Source organism: Columba livia, chromosome 1, assembly GCF_036013475.1.
Source record: "Columba livia isolate bColLiv1 breed racing homer chromosome 1, bColLiv1.pat.W.v2, whole genome shotgun sequence".
Classification (NCBI taxonomy): Eukaryota; Metazoa; Chordata; class Aves; order Columbiformes; family Columbidae; genus Columba; species Columba livia.
Window position 1 is genome coordinate 126,760,211 of NC_088602.1, and position 19,807 is coordinate 126,780,017.

Below are 19,807 nucleotides of genomic sequence, written 5' to 3' on the forward strand. Positions count from 1 at the left end.
TTTCAAATTTATATTGATGGAGCGGCCAACACTGAATACAGCTGAAGCTCTAGGTATGTGGACTATCAGTTACTCTTTCATGTGTTCAAAGTTCTAGCTGTTCTGCAAGGTCTAATTATGATTGGGAGTAAATAAAATATTTAATAAACAGTATTTCCAGTGAATTACCAGTTTTGGAGAAGGTCAGGAAATGCTTCATTTACACTTCACTAGTGCCATCATTTACCTCTTCACAAGGCCTAAACACTGGCACAAAGGGTCTACGCTACAAGTATAAATATCTTCAGGTATGTTTTTTTTCAGACAGTATTAATCCACCCACCATAGTCAGTTATTTCAAATATAGTTCAGTCTCATGTAGCTACTTTTTTGACTGAGATATTTTGGTGTTTTATGTGAAGTTCTATGTGAACTAAAACTATTAGATGTCATTTGCCCAAAGAGCCTGGAAAAAAAAAAGAAAAAGTTTTGTCATGGCTTTGTCAAGATTCAAATCAACATATCATTTGTTCATTGTGTTGGGTATCACCTTATGGTTTGTGCAGCTTTTGGTGGCACACAGTGATTCACAGGTGAGTATATTTTATTGTGTTCCTTTACAAAGGATATACTGATTTAATTTAAACAGTTTTACTTCAGTAATCTGTCACTTCAATTTACATTTTTCAAACTACTAAAATCTTTTTTGTTTCAGGACAGGCTGGTGGTGTTGACAGAGACAGGCCTAAATACACTAAACACAGCAAGATGAAGTCTCTTCTGCAGGAAATATAAATCAGAGCAGCTTTATATACGTTAAAACACATGATCCTTGGGACTAAATTTTTACATATCTTACTAATACATACAGATATCACAGTGGCTGTGGAGTGCTATTCCTTTGTTTTCATAATACTTTACATGCTTTACTCAGCTTGTGCAGATATTAACAACTAAGCAAGCTACGGGTCTGGAGGGAGCTGGTCCTCCCATGTTGCAGAGTTCAGGCCAGTAGATGAACACTTTGGAAAGTGACTGGCAAGTAAAACAGGAACTGAGAATTAGAATGAGATCAGCAATCTTAAAAGTAAACTTGATAAGACGATTTCCTGATACATCTTAATCCTTAAGAAATCGGCCACACCCTGGGCACAGCCTGACAAGCACTATATTCCACAGGCTTCACATGGAAATTACTCAGACGTTTTTCCAGTTGAGTTTGTGAAGATCACACAGGAGTGCTGTTTCATAAAAGAAGAACTGGAATCAATTTCTTAGGATAAACCAGCCCCACACCTGTCAGACCCTTTCCTAGTCTGTATTTCTGCTGCTGCTTGCAGAAGATGCCACTGGAGCTGGACACTGACAGGAAGAAAAGGCCACACGCTGCCCAAGGGACATGAGGCTGCAACATACAGATGGTATTCACACATACAGGATTTTACTCAAAAGATCTCATCATCGAAAACCTAAATACATCCTACCTAAATACCTGAGCACTCCTCCTAACCCTTTTAGCCACATCCTTTACCTCAACCTACACCCTCCGCATAACCTTACTGACAGACTACAGGAATATTTCTAATCCAGGGAATTTCTAAAGCTCTTAAGTTGGATATCCGCCTCTAATTTGCTTAAGTGTTTACCTCTTTAAGAGAGATGGGTATTATTTGCATGTGAATGCCTGTGCATTTATTTTCCTTTAGAACCGAACACAACTTAAATTGTTTACTTCTTACTTTACTAGCATTAGAAAGCCAGGGGCATGGTCCTACTTTCACACTTGGGCATGCTACTGTAACCTTGTACTGCAGAAAACAGCAAACTAAGAGATCAGTCAAGATGCCCTTCTGCACAGATATGCTATGCAAGGACAGAGAAAGTTCTTTGGTAGGGTCGGTGTTTTCGGTGTAATAAACTCCTACAGAGGAACCTTCTCTATGCAAAATATGTTTTACTAGTTCAAAGCATCTGTGCTTATTTCCAGGCCAAACAACAAAGCATAATGCTCCTACCTGCATTATGTGTCTCCCGGTTTTTCTTCCTGTGAAACATAAAGAGAAAACAGTGACATGAAACAGAAGGGAAAAAATCTGCACACAAATGTTTATTTTATTATTTCCATTACAGTTAAAAATACTAAATATTATATTCTCCTTTGTGAATAAGAACACAGTAGAAGTCACATTCGCAAGGATTGGTTTTAGACATCAGTATTCAATAGTTTCAAGCAAAAATTATTTTGTGTTCATACTTCAATAAATTTCAGCATAACAAGGTGTAGTGTAATACCCCATTTGATTCCTGTTACATATATTTATAGGGCAGAGCTGGATTTTTATGTTTATGTTCAGCAGGAATTATCTAGTAGTAATAATTATTGAACACCATCCAGTGTCCAGTAAGGCCACATATTAAAAAAAGTAGAACTAATTTCTGAGCAACAGCATAGTTAATTATTTGTTTGAAATGTTGCTTTTACATTCACCAGATCAATGAAACAGGAGAAAATGTTACCAAGCAAATTGATTTTTCTGGACATGTTACCTTCAAACATCATACCTCTGGTATCAAACACTCTTCCTTTGTGTGAGAAATCAGAATTACCATTCCTCTGCAGTTGTTCTTTCCTGCCTCAAAATTCTTTCTATGTGTAATTTGGGCATGCGAGGGTTGTCTTTGTTTTCAGATGTTCACCTGGAATTTCTGGACTGATGGCAACCAGGTCAGAATCATTGTGCAATGCTTTAATTTGCTTTTCTGGAAGTCAGTAAATCCCAAATGTGTACTCTACACATATAAATCAGATGTACTGCATACATGCAGTAAGCCAAATACTTTCAGGAAGTATAGTAAAGCAAAGCACATGTTTTTTTTTGAAAAATAAATATTCCAGGGGAAAAAAAAAAAAGTATTTCAAAAGATTTCTGTCCGGCAGCGCACTCCCAGTCTAGATGTTTGGCTAGAGTACGCAAAAAGCAGAGTAGCAGCTTCTGCTCTCCTTTTCTACTGTTACAGCACAGTCCAGATGTAACAAGGAATTTGAACTGAGAATGCAAGATACATGTGGATGACACGTGTGACTGCTATGGGGCTTGTATCCTTTACACTTTGAGTTGATATAGATTTATTTCTGGTAGCTCACCAAAAGTAGCGCGCATCTTAGAGTAACTTAGACAATGATTACAAGACAGTAACGTTACTGCAGGTGGTCAGACCTGGAGAAATTTGCTAAGAAATAATGCCTAAAGATGAACATCTTCAAGTCAAATGCCAACAGAAGCCTGCACATCTGGTCTACAACTATGCAAGAAGCAATGAATTTTCTGTTGCTTGAAAACTTGTGCCACCAGGACAGGAATGCATGTAAAATATCATTTAAAATGGTTTCTTATTTGACAGTAAACCACAGTTCTCCCACTTATATCCAAAACAATCATCTGCCATGCAGAACTGATCATCTAACCTAATTATGCACAGAGATATAAGGGCTGGAAAGACTCAGCTGCCCTTTGATTCCCAGTACCAATACAGAATCCAAAACACTCTAGTAGTGGGGTAAGAAAGAGTCACAAAATCCACAAAAAAAAACAAAAAAAAACTTCTGCAGGGCTAATCAATGTTCTCTCTGAGCTTTTCTTATCATAAAAACATTCCTACATGGCCACCTATCATAAAAAGGATGCTGTATTTAACTAGGGACTGAAGGACTCCCTTACCAATCAGGTATTAGATCTACACGCTACTACAAAGGAACAATAACCCAGAAAAGTTGTAATCATCTCAGAGTCATTTTGTTACAAGTTTTGGTCATAGTGTTGCTATACAATCTCAAGATGTATTTGGAGTTCCAACAGAGATCTGAAATGCAAGATCCAGATTCCACTGGTAATTGAGGAAAAGATCTAAATTACTCTGTCAAAATGAGTATAGTGACTCCTCCAATATCTCTGCAATAATACAGACTGCAAGCTAACCTAGGAGGCGACACAGTTTTACACACATTGGCATAGTCAGTGCAATAATCAAAGAATCTTCATTGCCTAGGTGGCCCAAGTAGATGTGTCTTTGATGAATAATTCAGCATAGGCAGCGGAAGAGAGAAAAGGAGTTTTGCAGACAGTTCCCAAACTTCTGGATCAGCCATGGTCAACCCTCCAAACTTCTTGTCAAAACCTTTATTTCCAAACTTTTAGCTAGAAACTACATAACTGTGACGTGACTGCAGACTACAGAACTACAAAATAGTCATTTTACTCACCGATGTTGCTTCTTAGTAGGTGTCTCATTCTCTGTCATCTCTGGCATGGTTTCGGAGAAGAGAGCCTGAAGAAAATTGAGGAAAGAATTAACAACTGCTTCAACTCTTTTGGGTTCTTAGAACATGACATTTGTTACATCGTTTTGCCTTTGACCACAAGGACAGGGCCATACTACAATGTATGCACAAGTCCATCACCTTGATGAAGAGCAGCTGGTCATGTGAGCATTAAAAATGATGTTACCTATCAGGGAGCTTTCTGAACCCCTGCTGTCTATGATGAACTGCTTTACATTTACTGAATTACTTCAAATATAAAAACAATTATAATCCAAATTACTTTAAGGATGCAAGAAGGAAAACTAGAGTATATGATTGCTTTTTGATTCCTTCCTAACCAAATATGTGTTAAATTCCCGGTTTTAAATAAAGCATGAATGCCAAGCAAAATACAAGCTACAAAGATTAAATACAAATTTAAAGTGTTACAAATGTAGCAAATTACAAAACGTACTTGCTATTGAATTAATGTACAGCTTAAAATGGCCAAAATTTACAAAATAGTTAGTTTAGATTATTTTCTTTGATATTAAGCTTTCACTCTTTATTTAGGAAGTGTTTCCAAACCTAATATTAATTTTTAAAAGAAAATAATTCTTCCAATCTATTATCTGTGGCTGTACAAAATAATCTTCCTCAAATTAGTAAAGCTATTCCATTCTTCTGTATGCAGCAGAAAGAACCTTTTTAATACGCAGCTACACATAGTCTGTAAAACTACCAGCAGCCCAAACCTTTCTTTCTCTTAAAATACTGCAGCAAGCATATACTACTACATTGCTACAACCTCACAGTTCTTACTAGTTTTGTACACCTCATGTACTTAGCCATGATTTAAAGTTCAATTCCAAGGCACAGATAATAACTACTCAAATACTATTTTTTTTTCCTGTAAGACAGTGTCTTCTTCATTCAAGTGACTGCTGGAGCTCCCTTTTCCAATCTTCCATGCATGTTTTAAAACAAGGCAAGCTTCAAACAGGGACTTAATCCAAGCTTTTAATCACAAGCAAGGTGCCCTTGAGATAAACAGACATGATTTACTCCCCTTCCTTTATTCCCCCTATTCTCATTTTGCATTTACCCAATAAAATGATTGCAGGAAATGAAACTCAAAAGCTTACCTTTGTGATTCTTACTTACATATACCAGCTACTTTTGCCTATAAAAGTAACCTGTTAAGACTACTGTACAGGAAATTGAAAAGGACTGTTTTTCCTGGTAAGAGTAAAAATCCTTTTGATAACTTTAGGTTGGTTTCTGAAGAAACCAAAGGTTTTCTTGCTGCTGCACCATGTCTCTTCATCCACCTGCTCACAACAACAAGTGAGTCCACTGACCCACCTAAATGGAACCTCTCAAAGATATGAAGTTCCCAGGTGTTTACAAAAACCTGAGACTGCGTAGAGAAGAAGGAGTGAGGTCATTGCTGACACTGCAGGTAAGGGACTGGACACCACTGGCATCTGTGACCAGCTCCATAGCACGTGCACGCTGGCTGACCAGCTGCCGCCAGACTGGTCACAATATGCACCGCCTTTTGCTGAGGCAGATGTTACAGGGATTAAAGGGCAGGAAAGGGCTATCTTGGCTTTTCATAGAATACACATTCCCAATGCAAACCAGCTGACAGTTTCCTAGGGCAACCAGACTGTTTCCAGAGCTTCTGCCACAGTTAAGGAAAGCAAATCAATGCCAACAATAAGCTAAAACTTGTTACACAATCCACTTGTTTTATAAGGTGTCTGCAAATAACAACAGATAGAAAAAAACTTCACTGCTTTTAGAAATTTTTCCTTTACCTCTTTTGTTTGTACTATCTAAACTCAATTATACTGGTATTTTTCCTCCTGCTGACTTTATAAAAGACCATGCAGGAACACTAAAAAGAAAACTCAAGTGACATTCCCTCATATCTACATTAATTTTTGTTTTCATTTATAATTTTCAGAATATTAAAGACATAACTGCTCATGACCATTTACTAACATGTAGTTTCAGGACAGCATAATTGTAGGGTCATTCTGAGAAATCCTGACCAGATCTGCTTATGAAACTTGAAGAAAAAAAAAGAAACTTCCCTATTAACCACCTAAAGATCCAACTCTCATGTTTACTTTTCTTGCTCTACCGTTGTTGCCTCTCAAGTTTTCCTAGGTTAATATGGCCTCATTTATTTTTAAACCTTAGATGAGGGGCAGAGAGGGAGAGAGATAATGTTTACTGAATCAAGTCTCTTACTTGCTGATGATGTTCTGAAAAGTATTTAAGGAGAGGTATCTCTGGACATTCTACATCCAGATGTGAGCTGCTGGCACTCTCACACACTGTGTACTACAAACAGACTGCAGTGGCACATGGTGCTAGTAAAAGAACATGCCTACGTAAACTATCTCCTGTGGTCTGGATGAATTGTTATATGGAAGTAGGCCTTTGGGAGGTAAAGAGCTGTAATTACACAATTAGTGCACAAACTAGAATCACAAAGACCAGAGCTGTCATCCTAAAGAGTGTTCTCGGCTACTTGATATCAAAATAAGGGGAATGTCACTCTTTTCTTCAGGAAATCACAAAGCCAATTGCTAGGAAAATCCTCATTATTGCCATGTTCTTTTGGTAAGATTCACAAGTGAGCAAGTATGAGGAATGTCTCTAAGTTGCAGGACAGTGGTCACCTCCCTGGTTTTTAACACGCAGTGATCTGCAGTACACTGCAAAACAGAAAACTATTTTCAAATAAATGATAGATATCTAATTATGGTATGCTTGACAAAGGAGTCAAAAAGTCTGTTCTGATGGTGAAAGCTAGGTGGATACTAAGTGCACTGCAGACAGCTTTCTCCTGTAAGAGGTCATAATCTCTGTGGGTTACATTACCTGTATTAGATCAGAAAGATTGTCTGTACCATAGCTGAGGCTGAGTGCACTCCCACTCTGATGCAAGAGCATCTGTTGATGAGCCAAACCTTGCTGGCAGTACATTGCCTAAGGAACAAATAATTTCTTTTTCCTGAAAAAAGCTGTAACATGTAAGTCATCATGGTCTCTGAATAGTGGGACCAAGAAGATTATATATAATTGAGGAAGCCATCCACACATGAAAGCTGTATTTGAAACAGCAAAGACCAGCTGGACAAATGGAGAAGCTACAGCTTCAGCAAGAGCCAGTCTCATTTGCTTTCTGGCATGACCTTGCCTCCAAATGAAATCTCCATTCCAAGAACAGTACTTTGTCACAGGGCTTGATAACCAATGTAGAATAAAAACTTTCATTCTGGCCACAATGATATAGTCAGAATACTATTCTCTGGTTCATTTGTTGGTTTTAACCTACAATCTTTTTTGTTCTCTAACTCAAAGGATCCTCACAGAGTCTGTTTATAAAACTGTGTAAGGTCTTGAGGAAGTAGCAAGTGATTTTCTGATAGCTACACAACACAGATACATGCTAAACTGACTTGCTTCTCTCTCTTAAGATCTCTAACTAACAAGCAGTGCAAAATATTCTAGAACTGAAATGATGTGCAAGGCATCCAGAGAGATCGTGTGTCAATTTTTGACTTACATCTGAAAAGATGAATTTAATCAAGCACAAAGGACTACATGGTCAAGTTCTTGAATATTTTATAAGCTTGGGGTTTGAGAAATCTGACAGAAACTAAGGACTTGTCAAGGACTCATGATACAGGAAGCAATATTGTATGGGTCTTCACTATAAAGCTCCTTTACAACATGCAGAAGAGATCCATCCTGATATCTGGTTACAAATATTGACCTGCCAGAGTAAAGGATTTTCCTAGGAATCTTAATGGGGCTAAAGGCAAAAATGGCCAAGGTAGAAGGTACCATAAAACGGTATGTCATTTTTAACATATAAGCTGATCAAGCTTGCTCCCTAACTCCACTCCTAAGCACATTGACTCTACAAGAATTAGTTAATGAAACCCGTATTCAACATTCAGAATCACGGAAACTGGCAACTGAACAAAAGCACTTCCAAAGCACCTGTCCAGAGAGCCTACTGCCATGTCCTTCAGAAGAGGTTGGCATGTTATTCCAGAAGTGGGGCTTTCACTGTTACCAGCTGTAATGAGCTTTAAAAGAAAGTCCACAAAAGCCCTCCACACTCTGCCCCAAAGCCAAACAAAACCATACTTTCCAATGTATGTTTTGTGCCAAGCTCCTCTCAAAAGGATTTAGTGAACAGATGAGAGCTCGTTCTTCTTTACAACCTCAACGCTATTTCGTACCTTTACTCCTCAGAGCTTTTTCTTTATAAAGTGGGTCCACTGGGCAACTGATTCAGTTCCAGGAATAAAGGACCCAGCTTGTGATCTGGATGTTTGACATACAGTTTTGAATATTACTGGCAGGGATAAAGCTGCAAACTATTTCAGTCAGATTTAACAGAGAGGTCCAAACTAAAGATAGCTGAGCCCAGGTGATGAGGGAAAGCAGGAATGCTTTCTTAACAACCACTTCCAAAGATGAAATTTAAAAGCAAGATCAGCATATGTTAGGCACCAGAAAATGGAACCACTAGATGCAAACCCATAGGAAAACTGGATTCCAGCACTTTAGAAACTACTTATTTAGCTTAGGAGAAGTACAGTACATGAGATACCAGGGGTAAAGAAGTAGCTCTGAAAGCACTAGAAAAAGTAAATAAGACCACTGTAGAAGTTTAGTGTGGACAACAGAGCAGAAACTAAAACCACATTTTCAAGATATTACTTTGCAGAGGTTTAAAAGGAATGGACAAAGGGAAGGGATAAAGTGATACCATGATCCTGTATGTTTTACTTCATTAGAAAATCATTCCAAATATTAAAATGCCTTACCTCCATCTTCTCTATCTATAACTGTTTGAAATCACCTCCCTATTGCCACCTGAGAGAGACTTGGCAAGAATATTTTGAAGAGAAACTAGAACGAGGACATCTCTATTGTGTTCCTTAGCAAGGGATAGCTCCAACAGCTAATTTTTTCAAGCTAAGAAACACAGAGTCTTCCCATTCCTGCCCCGAGTAAAACAGAAAAACTACAAAGTGAGTAAGATGGGCTGCAAAGCCTCTTGAGCCAATTTACAGGTTGGATTCTCTACAACTTGCCGACCACAGCAGGTATAAAATATTACCTCAACAGATGGCAGTGCTTCAGAAAAAAGCAATATTTAATAATCCAAATTATCAGCTGTTGAGACTGTGCATCCCTTTTGGCTACAGACTTAAACAAAAACAAACCCAAGAAGCCCCCAACTCTGCCCCACTTCCATTTAAATGAACAGAGACACCAGCTAAGTACCCAACAGCTGCCTCCAACAGAAGTTCTGAACTTGAGCCATGGAGAGTGCAAGACAGAAGAAAGGGCGTGTAAGTGTGGAGTGCAAGGTTGGTTACAAGATCAAAGGCAGAGCTGCAGCTCCCAGCTAATATCGCAGAGCAAGGAAACTGCAAGTCAGAAGTACAGAGCACATACATGCTGACTGAATACAGGTGAATAATATATCAAATGGAAATTATCACTACTTTTAAATTGTCTGGATATAAATGGTAACTACTGCAGTTGCAACTAGAGTGATGACAGACCAGTGGTCGTGTAGGCAAGATCAGACTAGAGCACTCTAAGTCTGGACTTTTTCAGTTTTATGCACCCTTCTGAGAGTATCTTAGGTTCTGAAGGAGGTTAGGGTATTATAGAATCACAGAATAGCTGAGGTTGGAAGGCACCTCTGGAGGTCATCTGGTCCAACCTACCCTGCTCAAGCACGGTCACCTAGAGCCAGCTGCCCAAGACTATGTCCAGACAGTTTTTGAATATTTCCAAGAATGGAGACTCCACAACATCCCTGTACCTGCTCCAGTGCTCAGTCACCCTCACAGTAAAATAAGTGTTTCCTGATGTTCAGATGAAACCTCCTGCATTCCTGTTTGTGTCTATTATCACTTATGTTGTCACTGGGCACTGCTGGAAATAACCTCTTTGCACTCCCTTAAGGTATTTATATATCTTGATGAGATACCATCTGAGCCTTCTCTTCTCCAGGCTAAACAGTCCCAGCTCTCTCAGCCTTTCCTCAGATTACAGGTGCTCCAGTTCCTTCATAGCCCTTCACTGGACTCTCTCCAGTATGCCCATGTCTCTCTCGTACTGGAGAGCTCAGAACTGGACACAGGACTCCAGGTGTGGCCTCACGAGTGCTGAATAAAGGGGAAGGATCACCTCACTCAACCTGCTGACAATACTTTACCTCATGCAGGATACCATTCACCTTCTTTGTGGTGAAGGCACACTGCTGGCTCCTGTTCATCTTGGTGTCCACCAGGACCCTCAGGCCCTTTTCTGCCAAGCTGGGTGACCCTCAGCATATCTTGGTGCATGGGGTTGCTCCTCTCCAGGTGCAGGACTTCGCACTTTCCCTTGTTAAACTTCATGAGGCTCCTGTCAGCCCATTTCTCCAGGCTGCCAAAGTCCTTCTGGATGGCAGCACAACCCTCTAGTGTATCAGCCACTTCTCCCAGTTTGGTGTTATCAGCAAATGTGCTGAGGGTACACTCTGTCCTGTCACCCAGATCATTAATGAAGATGTTAACAGGTTTGAACCCAGTATCAATCCCTGGGATACACCACTAGTCACTGGCCTTCAAACAGACTTTGCACTGCAGATCACCACCCTCTGGGCCCAGCTGTTCAGCCTTTTTTCAACCCAACTTTGCTTATGTTGAGATGTAAGTTACACGAAGTTCTGAAAGGCAACTTACATTTAAACCTGATGCATCACAAACTAACAGTTTTTGCTTGTTTTAGTTATTTTAACAGAATCTGAATGCTAACAGTCTGCAACATATGCTAAACTACCCACCTAACTTTCCTTCGTTAGCAAATTGCCCTTATGGTAGTAAAAAGAAAATCTGTGAGATGATTACTCTTCCCTACTGTCCTAACTGCTCCAAAATAATGCTGAGATGTAGCCTCTCCCCCACTTCACTAGCACTCATCACACAAGAAGCCAGCCAAGAATATTACTTCAACTTAAAATTTACTCTACAAAAGGATTGCAAAAACACCCCCTACTCCCAAACAAGTACACTGAAACTGCTCATGTTGATACAAGATTGCTTCTCATGGTGGCAGTGCTGGCTTAATGCTTGTGGAACTACGACCCTAGATGACGCCAAAACGAGTTAAACTTCTTCAATTACACAGGAAGTCTCAGAATTTACAGCAAGTTGGAGACTTCTGTAGAAGAATCAAGCATTTAAACTATAGGTACATAATATTTAAACAGCATGTCTGAGTATTATGGATTCACCAGTAGAGAAAAAATGAAATGGTGTTCCTTGTTGCTGATCTGGAGTTGCTCAATGTTGGGCTAGCACCATTTTATATTATTGTAGTAAATTAGTGAGAAGAGCTGTACTACTGAGCAAAAGGCATTTTCCAGCCAATCTAAGATTTGTGTTCAACTTCTACCTGACAGCTTCACTGATGCAGGAAAACAAAGCAGAGTCCAGCTTCAAAGGTTGAAGGCTGGCATGAATTAAGTGTCCCACAAGCCACCTACTCATTACAGGCTACAGATGTGGGCAGATGCCTCAAATGGCCAACTTTTGCCTTTAAACTTCAGTTACTCAAAGAAACAACTTTTTCAAGATAAATTCTCCTCTTCCCATAATACCTTTATACTTCTTTTAATACAGTCAGCAGCCTAAAGAACAATGTTTTCAATAATCTTTTGTTAGCACTGCCCACCACACCAATGACTTCCAGATCACAAGATCTGAGAAAACTGCACTTAGACATAAAAGTTAATAGATCCACACTCAGATCATTCCAGCCTCACTAGAGATGGGCCACAAATAACTCATTTTGGCATCAGACTGCTGGCATGATTGAGATGTGCTTTTAGATGGCATAGATCTCATTTCATGGTCTTCATCTTGGTCGATAACCTGACAGAAGTTCAGGTAACTGGATGAGAATGGCACTTGTTAACAGGAAGCATGAAACACTTTTGGCAGTCTGCTACTTTCCTCTTCTCTGAAGCACAATGGCACACAGCATGGCTCACATAAAATATTGCTATCATATGTCAGGGTTGCGAAAGTAACTCATTTGCCTTAGACTAATGCCACAGCTTTTCACACAGGAAACAAACTTAGTTTACACACAATTTGTCAATCCTGTGCACGCAGCGAAATTTATTTCATGCTTACTCAGAGCATGACAATAGTGCTACTCTCGTAAGGTCAAACCAAAGTACACTCTGGACATGAGATATGCACATTTAACAGCTGGAACTGTATTTTAACCCGCAAGCTAGGTTAGCTTTATGTAATCTGGGCACTGTACAACACTTTCTAATCGGGGAGTTGTGACCTTTACACGCTTTACTGCAATTTGAAACAAAGGAAGCCCTACTGTTCAGCCACTCAATCTGAGGTGTTTTCACTCAGCTTTCCAGAACACACACACACCTCACATTATGATTGATACCCGTTAGAAGAGGAAATATGCTCCTGAGGGACTTAACTTGAATAAAGATCACACAAATATGACAGAGATGAAGAATGCTAGCACAGGAAGTTATAAAGTGATCTGCAGTACTAAGGGTGAGCAGTCCTTTAGACTGGAGACAGGGCCTCTTCAGAAGCCTGAAAATTACAAATAGACCAAATACAAAATGGTTAGGAACATGAAAACTGTCAGATGCTATACACACACAAGTTTCACATACCCATTTTCATTTAAACACCTGGTTTGTACACACAACTAGGCACACCTCCAATGGCATTTTGATTATCTGGGACAACACTCAATATCATTATTTAATTGAAAACTATCTTAGCTGAAACATTGTGCAGTGATATTTGTTCACTATCCTTCAAAGTGGCATTGATGTCATGACATTTTTTATAGGTTCTTATGAAGCAAACGGTTATGATTCATTGAGAATCCACTCATATCAAATGCTAGACTACTTACACCTTCCCACAGTCTCGTGCCATTTACAGAGTTATTTTTAAGACTAACTTGGATCCAAAACATTATTACAAAAAGACAAGGACTACTGTACAAAAATTAAACCACTGAACGGTCTTGTCAATCCAACTTGTCCCAGATCTTGACTTCCCTATGTATTTATTTCTTCTACCCTATACAGTACCCAACTTCAATCCAGAGAGTGTATTAAATTATATCCAATCTGGATATGATTCGTTACAAGGTCACACACCTTATGACAATGTAAATTAAAAGCATAGTTGAATAGAGCACTATTCCAAATCCCTTTGTTGCTGAATTTCTTATACTTCAACACCTGGAAGCTAGAGGTATTCTTACGATTTCATCATATGGGTGGAAAAATAACAAGAAAAATACAACCCACAAAAAGTAGCTCTTTAATTCCTCCCTTTAAAACAGTCAGAAGCATCCTCTACGTTCATCCAAGAGGAGACGAGACGAAAAGCAGCTGGAGTAGCTTGGGCAGTGGTGTGAGCAGAACACGTTCACTGTATTTTTGCCTTCTTGTTCATAAGACGCCTGAAATTTCAGACGACAACTTCAGCCACAAGCCTAGAGTCCGCAATGCACACAGCAGGCACGTGCTAGGTATACATCACAGCGTTGCTTGAGTGACAAGCACTTCCGTCTGTCCCAGGTCAGCTTCTGGGAACACTACTTGGAAAACCAGGAATCAAAGATTGAAGCCACTATCAAACACTTATATTCTAATTAACTCTCTGCAGCTGTCAGACACTTCCAGGATCCGCCACCATATTTCATCTACTCCATTAAAATCTTCCCATATATCTAAAACCAAAGGGAATAAGTCTCTAAGGAAAAAAGTAAAACCCAAATACTTCAAGGTTTGCAACTGTACTCATACTGCTTTACATATCTGATACATTAATTCGGATACATGCATCTTAAAATCATGCTCATAGGAGCATTTTCTAAGCTTATTTCCCATTCAGTGACAAATGAATTTTCAGTTGTCAAATCTACTTCACCCCCAAATGTAACTATGAATTATAATAATAATAATATTATGGAACTAATTGAAAATCAAAACTTTAATTCCATGTAATAATAATAACAATTTCCCCATACGAAGTTTCTTCCTTCCTATTTGTCCAATTACTGCACACAATTGAGGAGTGACAAAGGATACCCTGAAGTTCATTAAAGTGCTATGTAACGTAATCACATAATTAAGATTGTCCCAATGCATTGCATGAAAAAGCAAAGTTAAAATCATGCTTCCAAACCAAGCTATTAGATTACCTGACCTCTAAATGCTTAACTGTACAACTATTAAGCTATCTTTGCTTTAAATAACCATATGTCTGGGTGGAGTCTAATGAAGGCCAAGTAATTACGTGAAAAGGAAAAAAAAAGATGTGTGATTTTCTATGTACTTATGGCTGGTGACTCAACACATCACTATTCCTTTCTTCTTCACCTTAATGCCAGCTTTTCCCTACAAACTTCTCCGGACAAATAGCATCATGAGCTACAGCTGTATTCAGCCACGTCTGTGCTGCTGGACTCAGTTCACCTCTGCTGTCAGTCACAAGGAGCTGGATTCTAGGTGCTCTGCCCTTAGTGTGAGCAACAATTGTGATCTTCTGCATTTGTTAGATGTTGATTTCCATGAAACTAAAGATTTCAGTCTCTTTAAGACCCCTGTCGCTGGGAAATTTGACTGAAATTGGCCAGAGAACTAAAATTACTAGGTGAAGAAGGAATAGCCAGAGTGTGTCCATAAGCCGTCTTTCCTCAGGAGACCAAGCTCACAACACACCCAACAGGAAGGGTTAGTTTCCAGGGACCAAATTCTAAATAAAAATGCTGGATGCTTACGCTGTAGTCTGAAGCTGATTAACTTCCAAGCTGACATGGCATACAAGAACACACAGAGGTGATGCACAGCACGTTCTCTATCCTGGACTAGACTGAAAAGATGTTAGAGCTGAGAAACAGTGCCCATGCTTTGCTTTCTCCGCAGCTAACTTTTTGCACAGCGATTTAGGGTCAATTGTCTCAGATCATCAGGATTTCAAAACAATTAAAACACCCCAGGTGCCCTCACCTTTACAGTTGCCCTGACAACACGCACCAGCGCTTCGAGACAATCTCCTCGCAGGCCGGAGGGGCTCCCTAACCCTCACAACCGAACCAACAAAACTTCTCCAGAGCAGAAGCCCGGTCACCAACCACCACGGTGCTGCCTACAGGAGCACCCGAGGGGCCGCAAGCACCGCCACCACAAAGAGACGCCCCAATTCCCCAAACGCGTCCCCGCCAGGGGCTCCACCGCCCCGGCCTGTTCCGGCTCCGCAGCCCCTGCCCAAGCCGTGCCCGAGGCGCCCCGGGCAGCCCGGCCCGGGCGCACCTGGGGACACGGGGCGGCGCGGACAGACAAAGGGGCGCCGGCCGCCCCCACGACGCTGCCGCCATGGGCGTCCCGGTGCGACAAGGGCGGCGAGCGGTGCCCGGCCCAGCCCCGCGTCCCGGCCTCCCCCCGCGGCGCCCCGGCCAGCGGGCGAGGAGGCCCGAGGCGGCTCCCAGGGGTGCTGGGGACATGGGGGGAGGGGGACAGAGCAGAGGCCCTGGGGCTTCGGCCTTGTTGCCGTGGCGACGGCGCCGCGCGGGGGGCGCCCTTTGCCAGCCGCCTCCTCAGGGCAACGGTCGCCGCGGGGGAGGGGAGGGAACAGAGGGAGGGGCGGGCTGCGGCCACCGGTAGCCCCCCCCCGCGCCCCCTGAGCCCCGGCGCCGCTGCCGCGGCCGTTCCCCGTCCCGCCCCTCTTCCCCCTCTTCCTCCTCCCCCCCTCCCGCTCACCAGGCTCCGGTCTGAGCGCAGGCGGCGGGCCCACCCCCGCGGCAGCGCCCGGCACTCACAGGGGGGCTGGGCGGGCTGAGCAGCGGCAGCCCCACCGCGGGGACCATCCTCCGAGCGGACACCCCGTGTCAGCGCGCTGCCGCTGCCTCCACGCCAATCCCCTCCCGCGCAGCTCACCCTGCTGCTCACACGCGCGGCGCAGAGCGGCCAATCCGAGTGCAAGGGCTGAGCCTTTGAGGCCAATCGACGAGGCCGGCACGGGGAAGGCGTTGCTCACCGCAACCGGGCGGGGCGGAGTCGGCACCGGCCAATCGCTACCACAAACATTGGCGGGGCGGCCCAACCAAAGGCCAGAGAGTTGAGACTGGCGTGCGAGCCGTCAACAAGTTAAGGTGGCCGAAACAGGAACTGCCGAAGATCGGCACCTCAACAGTCCAATGAGAAGAGCGGGCAGAGGAGCATCGAGGGGCGACAGGCGGGTGGAAGTTCTTAAAGGGGAAGCTGCCTCGTTGACGCTCCGCATGCTGCCACCGCTAGAACTACTGTTCCCGGCCGGTCAGTAAACCGCCCGCTCAGCCTCCCCGCCACAGCTACCCCCTCGCTCGCAGTTAAAAAACCACCCGTGTATGTGGATATATATGTATATTTTTTTCCCTTCATATTTGGAGGACGGAGATGTACATCAAACCGAAAACTATACGAAGTAGCTGTTGGCGAATGTTGAACGCTGAAATCAGCTGCTGCCAATCGTCCAAATGAAGCTGATCTCTGTTTTAGGTGGATGGACCTCATTGATAACAACACCCATTGAAATCTCACCCTGCTTCCCCTGCCATCAGAGTTCTGGAAAGGAATTTACATTTTAAAAAAAGCAGTTGGCTATGATTTTCCAAATCATAAACAGCAGCTAGCTGTTTGTTAAGAGCCTGGCTTCTGTGACTGTTCTTTGCTATAATTAATTAACGGAAACAGTTGTTTTAGCACAAGCTTTATGACACTGTGCTTATTTAGTTCCAAGGACTAAGACCCTTCATCCATCTTCCTCATGAATTAATTCAGAGCTTTAAAAAAAAATTGTTTTCTTCTGCTAAATTAGGGGCTCTGAATCATTAACAACCCCCCCCTACCTGAGCTTTTATTTCCATTTACCACCTCTCTAATTCAATTACTAGTCACATTAAGGTAGCTTCCCATTTCCAGCCTCAATCATTTCCTTCCACAGATACTCCACAACAATTATTTTCTGGAACTAATTTCAAATGTATTTTACAAGTACTTCACATCTCTGCTCACCTGGAGGTGATTACCAGAGTTGCAAAGCCTCTTCTCTCCAAGACAACTTAAAAAGGCAGAGCTGTGATGTTTAGACTTCACGGAAAACGAAGATGCCCTTTTCCCAGAAAGCATCTTGTGTCCATATACTTTCCTAAAACATTATGTAATACAGAGCAGGAACAAGTTTCTGAAGCAGCATCCCGGAATTTATCTGCTGCTGAAATGAGTCAGAATAGCAATTAGATGAAAAAAAAGCGTCATTTTGAATTCTTCCTGCTTGCAAAATAATCTCACAGTTGACATTAGTGCAAGATTCATTTGCCAGCTGTGAAGAAATTTAAGGTCCATAGCTGTTTTTCCAGAGAAATTCTAAAGTTACTGTAAATAGCAACTTCACAATGTGAAGTATAAATGCAAATGCACTTTTTCAGCTTTCACATTTTTTTAGTTCTGATGTGACACAACCAAACCGGAGGACGAAGGAAATCTGAAATACTTCTTGTGCTCCATCAATTTATTCCAATATAACCTGTGAAGGGTTTTTTGTTTGCCTTTTTTCAACCCCTTTAGAATGGTAGCGTGCTTTTTCAGCAAAGGCTTTCACTAAAAAGGCAGCACCCACTCTCCAAAGCAGCAAACCCAAGTTTACCTTCTGCCACTCCTGGCCTGAAGTGTTTGAACTCTTAAATCTTCAGATTACCAGTACAGTGTTAGATACCTGAAATACACTAGCAAAAGTCCAGCAGCAGGCAAAAATGCACTGGTGAAATCAAATAGAACACAAAATTGTTGAAAAATCAGTAGCCTTTTTCTGGTAGTGAATATGGACTAGTAATTATATGGCAAGATAGCTCAAAACAAACAAACCAACCCAAAACCCAGGTTTTGCACAAACATTTAGAAACGCTTTTCCTTGACGAGATGACTTGCTGTTAGTATGAAGAGTTTCTGCAGCTCTATTTGAAATAGTCTTAACCGAGAAGAACTTGAATGCACTTTTTTTTAATGGAAGCATAATACTTGGCTGTAATGCAGGCTTGGATTCAATAATTCAGTTAATAGTAATGGCCTGACCCAGTGTGATGATACAGCAGCCAGTAAAAAGGCAATCAAAGACAGATCAGTGTATCCTTCCCCAGGTTCAGGAGTTTCTTGGACTATGAGCCATATACATGCAAGTGAACAAAAGGGAAAGCTGGCAACTCAGCAGCCTAGAAAGCCTGAAATGGTGTTGCCACAAGCCGTTTAGGCAAAATGGTAGTAAAACTGAATGTTTTTACAGCACTAAGGGACTGTGGAGGAGGAAAGGCAGCAAGATAAAAGGATATCTGCTTAAACTGATGTCTCTTTATGCGCAAAAGAAAAGGACGTTGTTGCTCACCATTGCCTAATCACATGTCCCATAAAAAGCATCTGGATTAGATGGGTTGAATAGATTTGGAGAACCCCCTATGGGAAGAAAAGTAATGCTGCCAAAGCCAGATGACAACACTCAACTGGCAGATTGGTTTGATAGGACATTCAGAAGGACTTCACCTAAAATATCCCTGTCCAAAAGCTCTTAGGTGATCTAAGCTACTACAGGATCAGAGGATAGTGCTCTCATGGGGACACAACTGATTAAAAGACAGAAATCACGGGGCATAGAATAAAAGATCAGTTTTCACTGGGATGTGAAAACTTTCATTGGGAAGTCAGCAGTGGAGTCAAAAAACATTTATACGCAGGTCTATACTCCTCAGCACTAAAAAAAGGAAGTAGAGCAAGATGAAATTTGCTGGAGATTAGTCAAAGTAATAAGAATAAGGAATGACAGGTGAACCTGCTAATATTTAGTGACAGGGCACTGTAACAGCAAATTATATCCAGTACAGGTAAATAGAGTGACGTACCCACTGGGGGAAAAACAATCACAATTTTTCATGAGAAGTGAATGACTTGACTTGCAACTCACTTATTAGATCCTGGCATTGTAACTGTTCTTTAAATAATCATCTTGGTAACAAAGAAAAAAGTGCCAAGTGTTGTAACTAAGAGATAATAGCACACCATCAGTTATTACAAGGACCCCATAAAATACCCCAAGTTTTGAATACAGTGAGGGGAATGGAACCAGCACAGCTTTGGGAAAAGGGCAACACAAACCATCAGGGATATCTGCTAGTTTACCTGTAAGGGCATAACTGAATTGTCTGAAACTGTGCAGGCTGTTAAGAGGGGCAACTGGGATGAGGGTGGAGAAGGCAAGGAACATGACATGTCAGTAAAAGCTGAGTGGACTGGAGTACAGCTGCAGCAGTTTTAGTATGGCAAGTGTTTTCCTGCTTCTGCAGGCGCTGGGGAGGCCGGAGTGATGAAGGTTGCACTCCTGGGAACAGAGTTCATCT

At 41.6% G+C, this 19,807-nt stretch overlaps 1 protein-coding gene across 7 annotated transcripts in view; it reads right to left on the bottom strand.

Annotated features, from left to right (window-relative positions):
- The window catches only part of USF3 (upstream transcription factor family member 3), a 31,797-nt gene extending 15,418 nt beyond the window's left edge, over positions 1-16,379 (bottom strand). For 3 of the 7 annotated variants that reach the window (XR_010475666.1, XR_010475665.1, XM_065077707.1), the window contains exons 1-3: positions 16,205-16,336; positions 4,241-4,305; positions 1,995-2,023 (exon numbers count right to left, since the gene is read on the bottom strand). Coding sequence is in view for 4 of the 7 variants with exons in the window: in XM_065077707.1 (XP_064933779.1) it covers positions 1,995-2,023; positions 4,241-4,305; positions 16,205-16,252 (142 nt within the window). In the remaining 3 variants the exon portion in view is untranslated. Of the gene's footprint in view, positions 1-322; positions 431-1,994; positions 2,024-4,240; positions 4,306-15,395; positions 15,432-16,145 lie in introns of those variants that run through there. The other 4 variants (XM_021292659.2, XM_065077720.1, XM_021292660.2 and 1 more) reach the window with 4 other exon arrangements.
- Between the last annotated feature and the right edge of the window lie 3,428 nt (positions 16,380-19,807).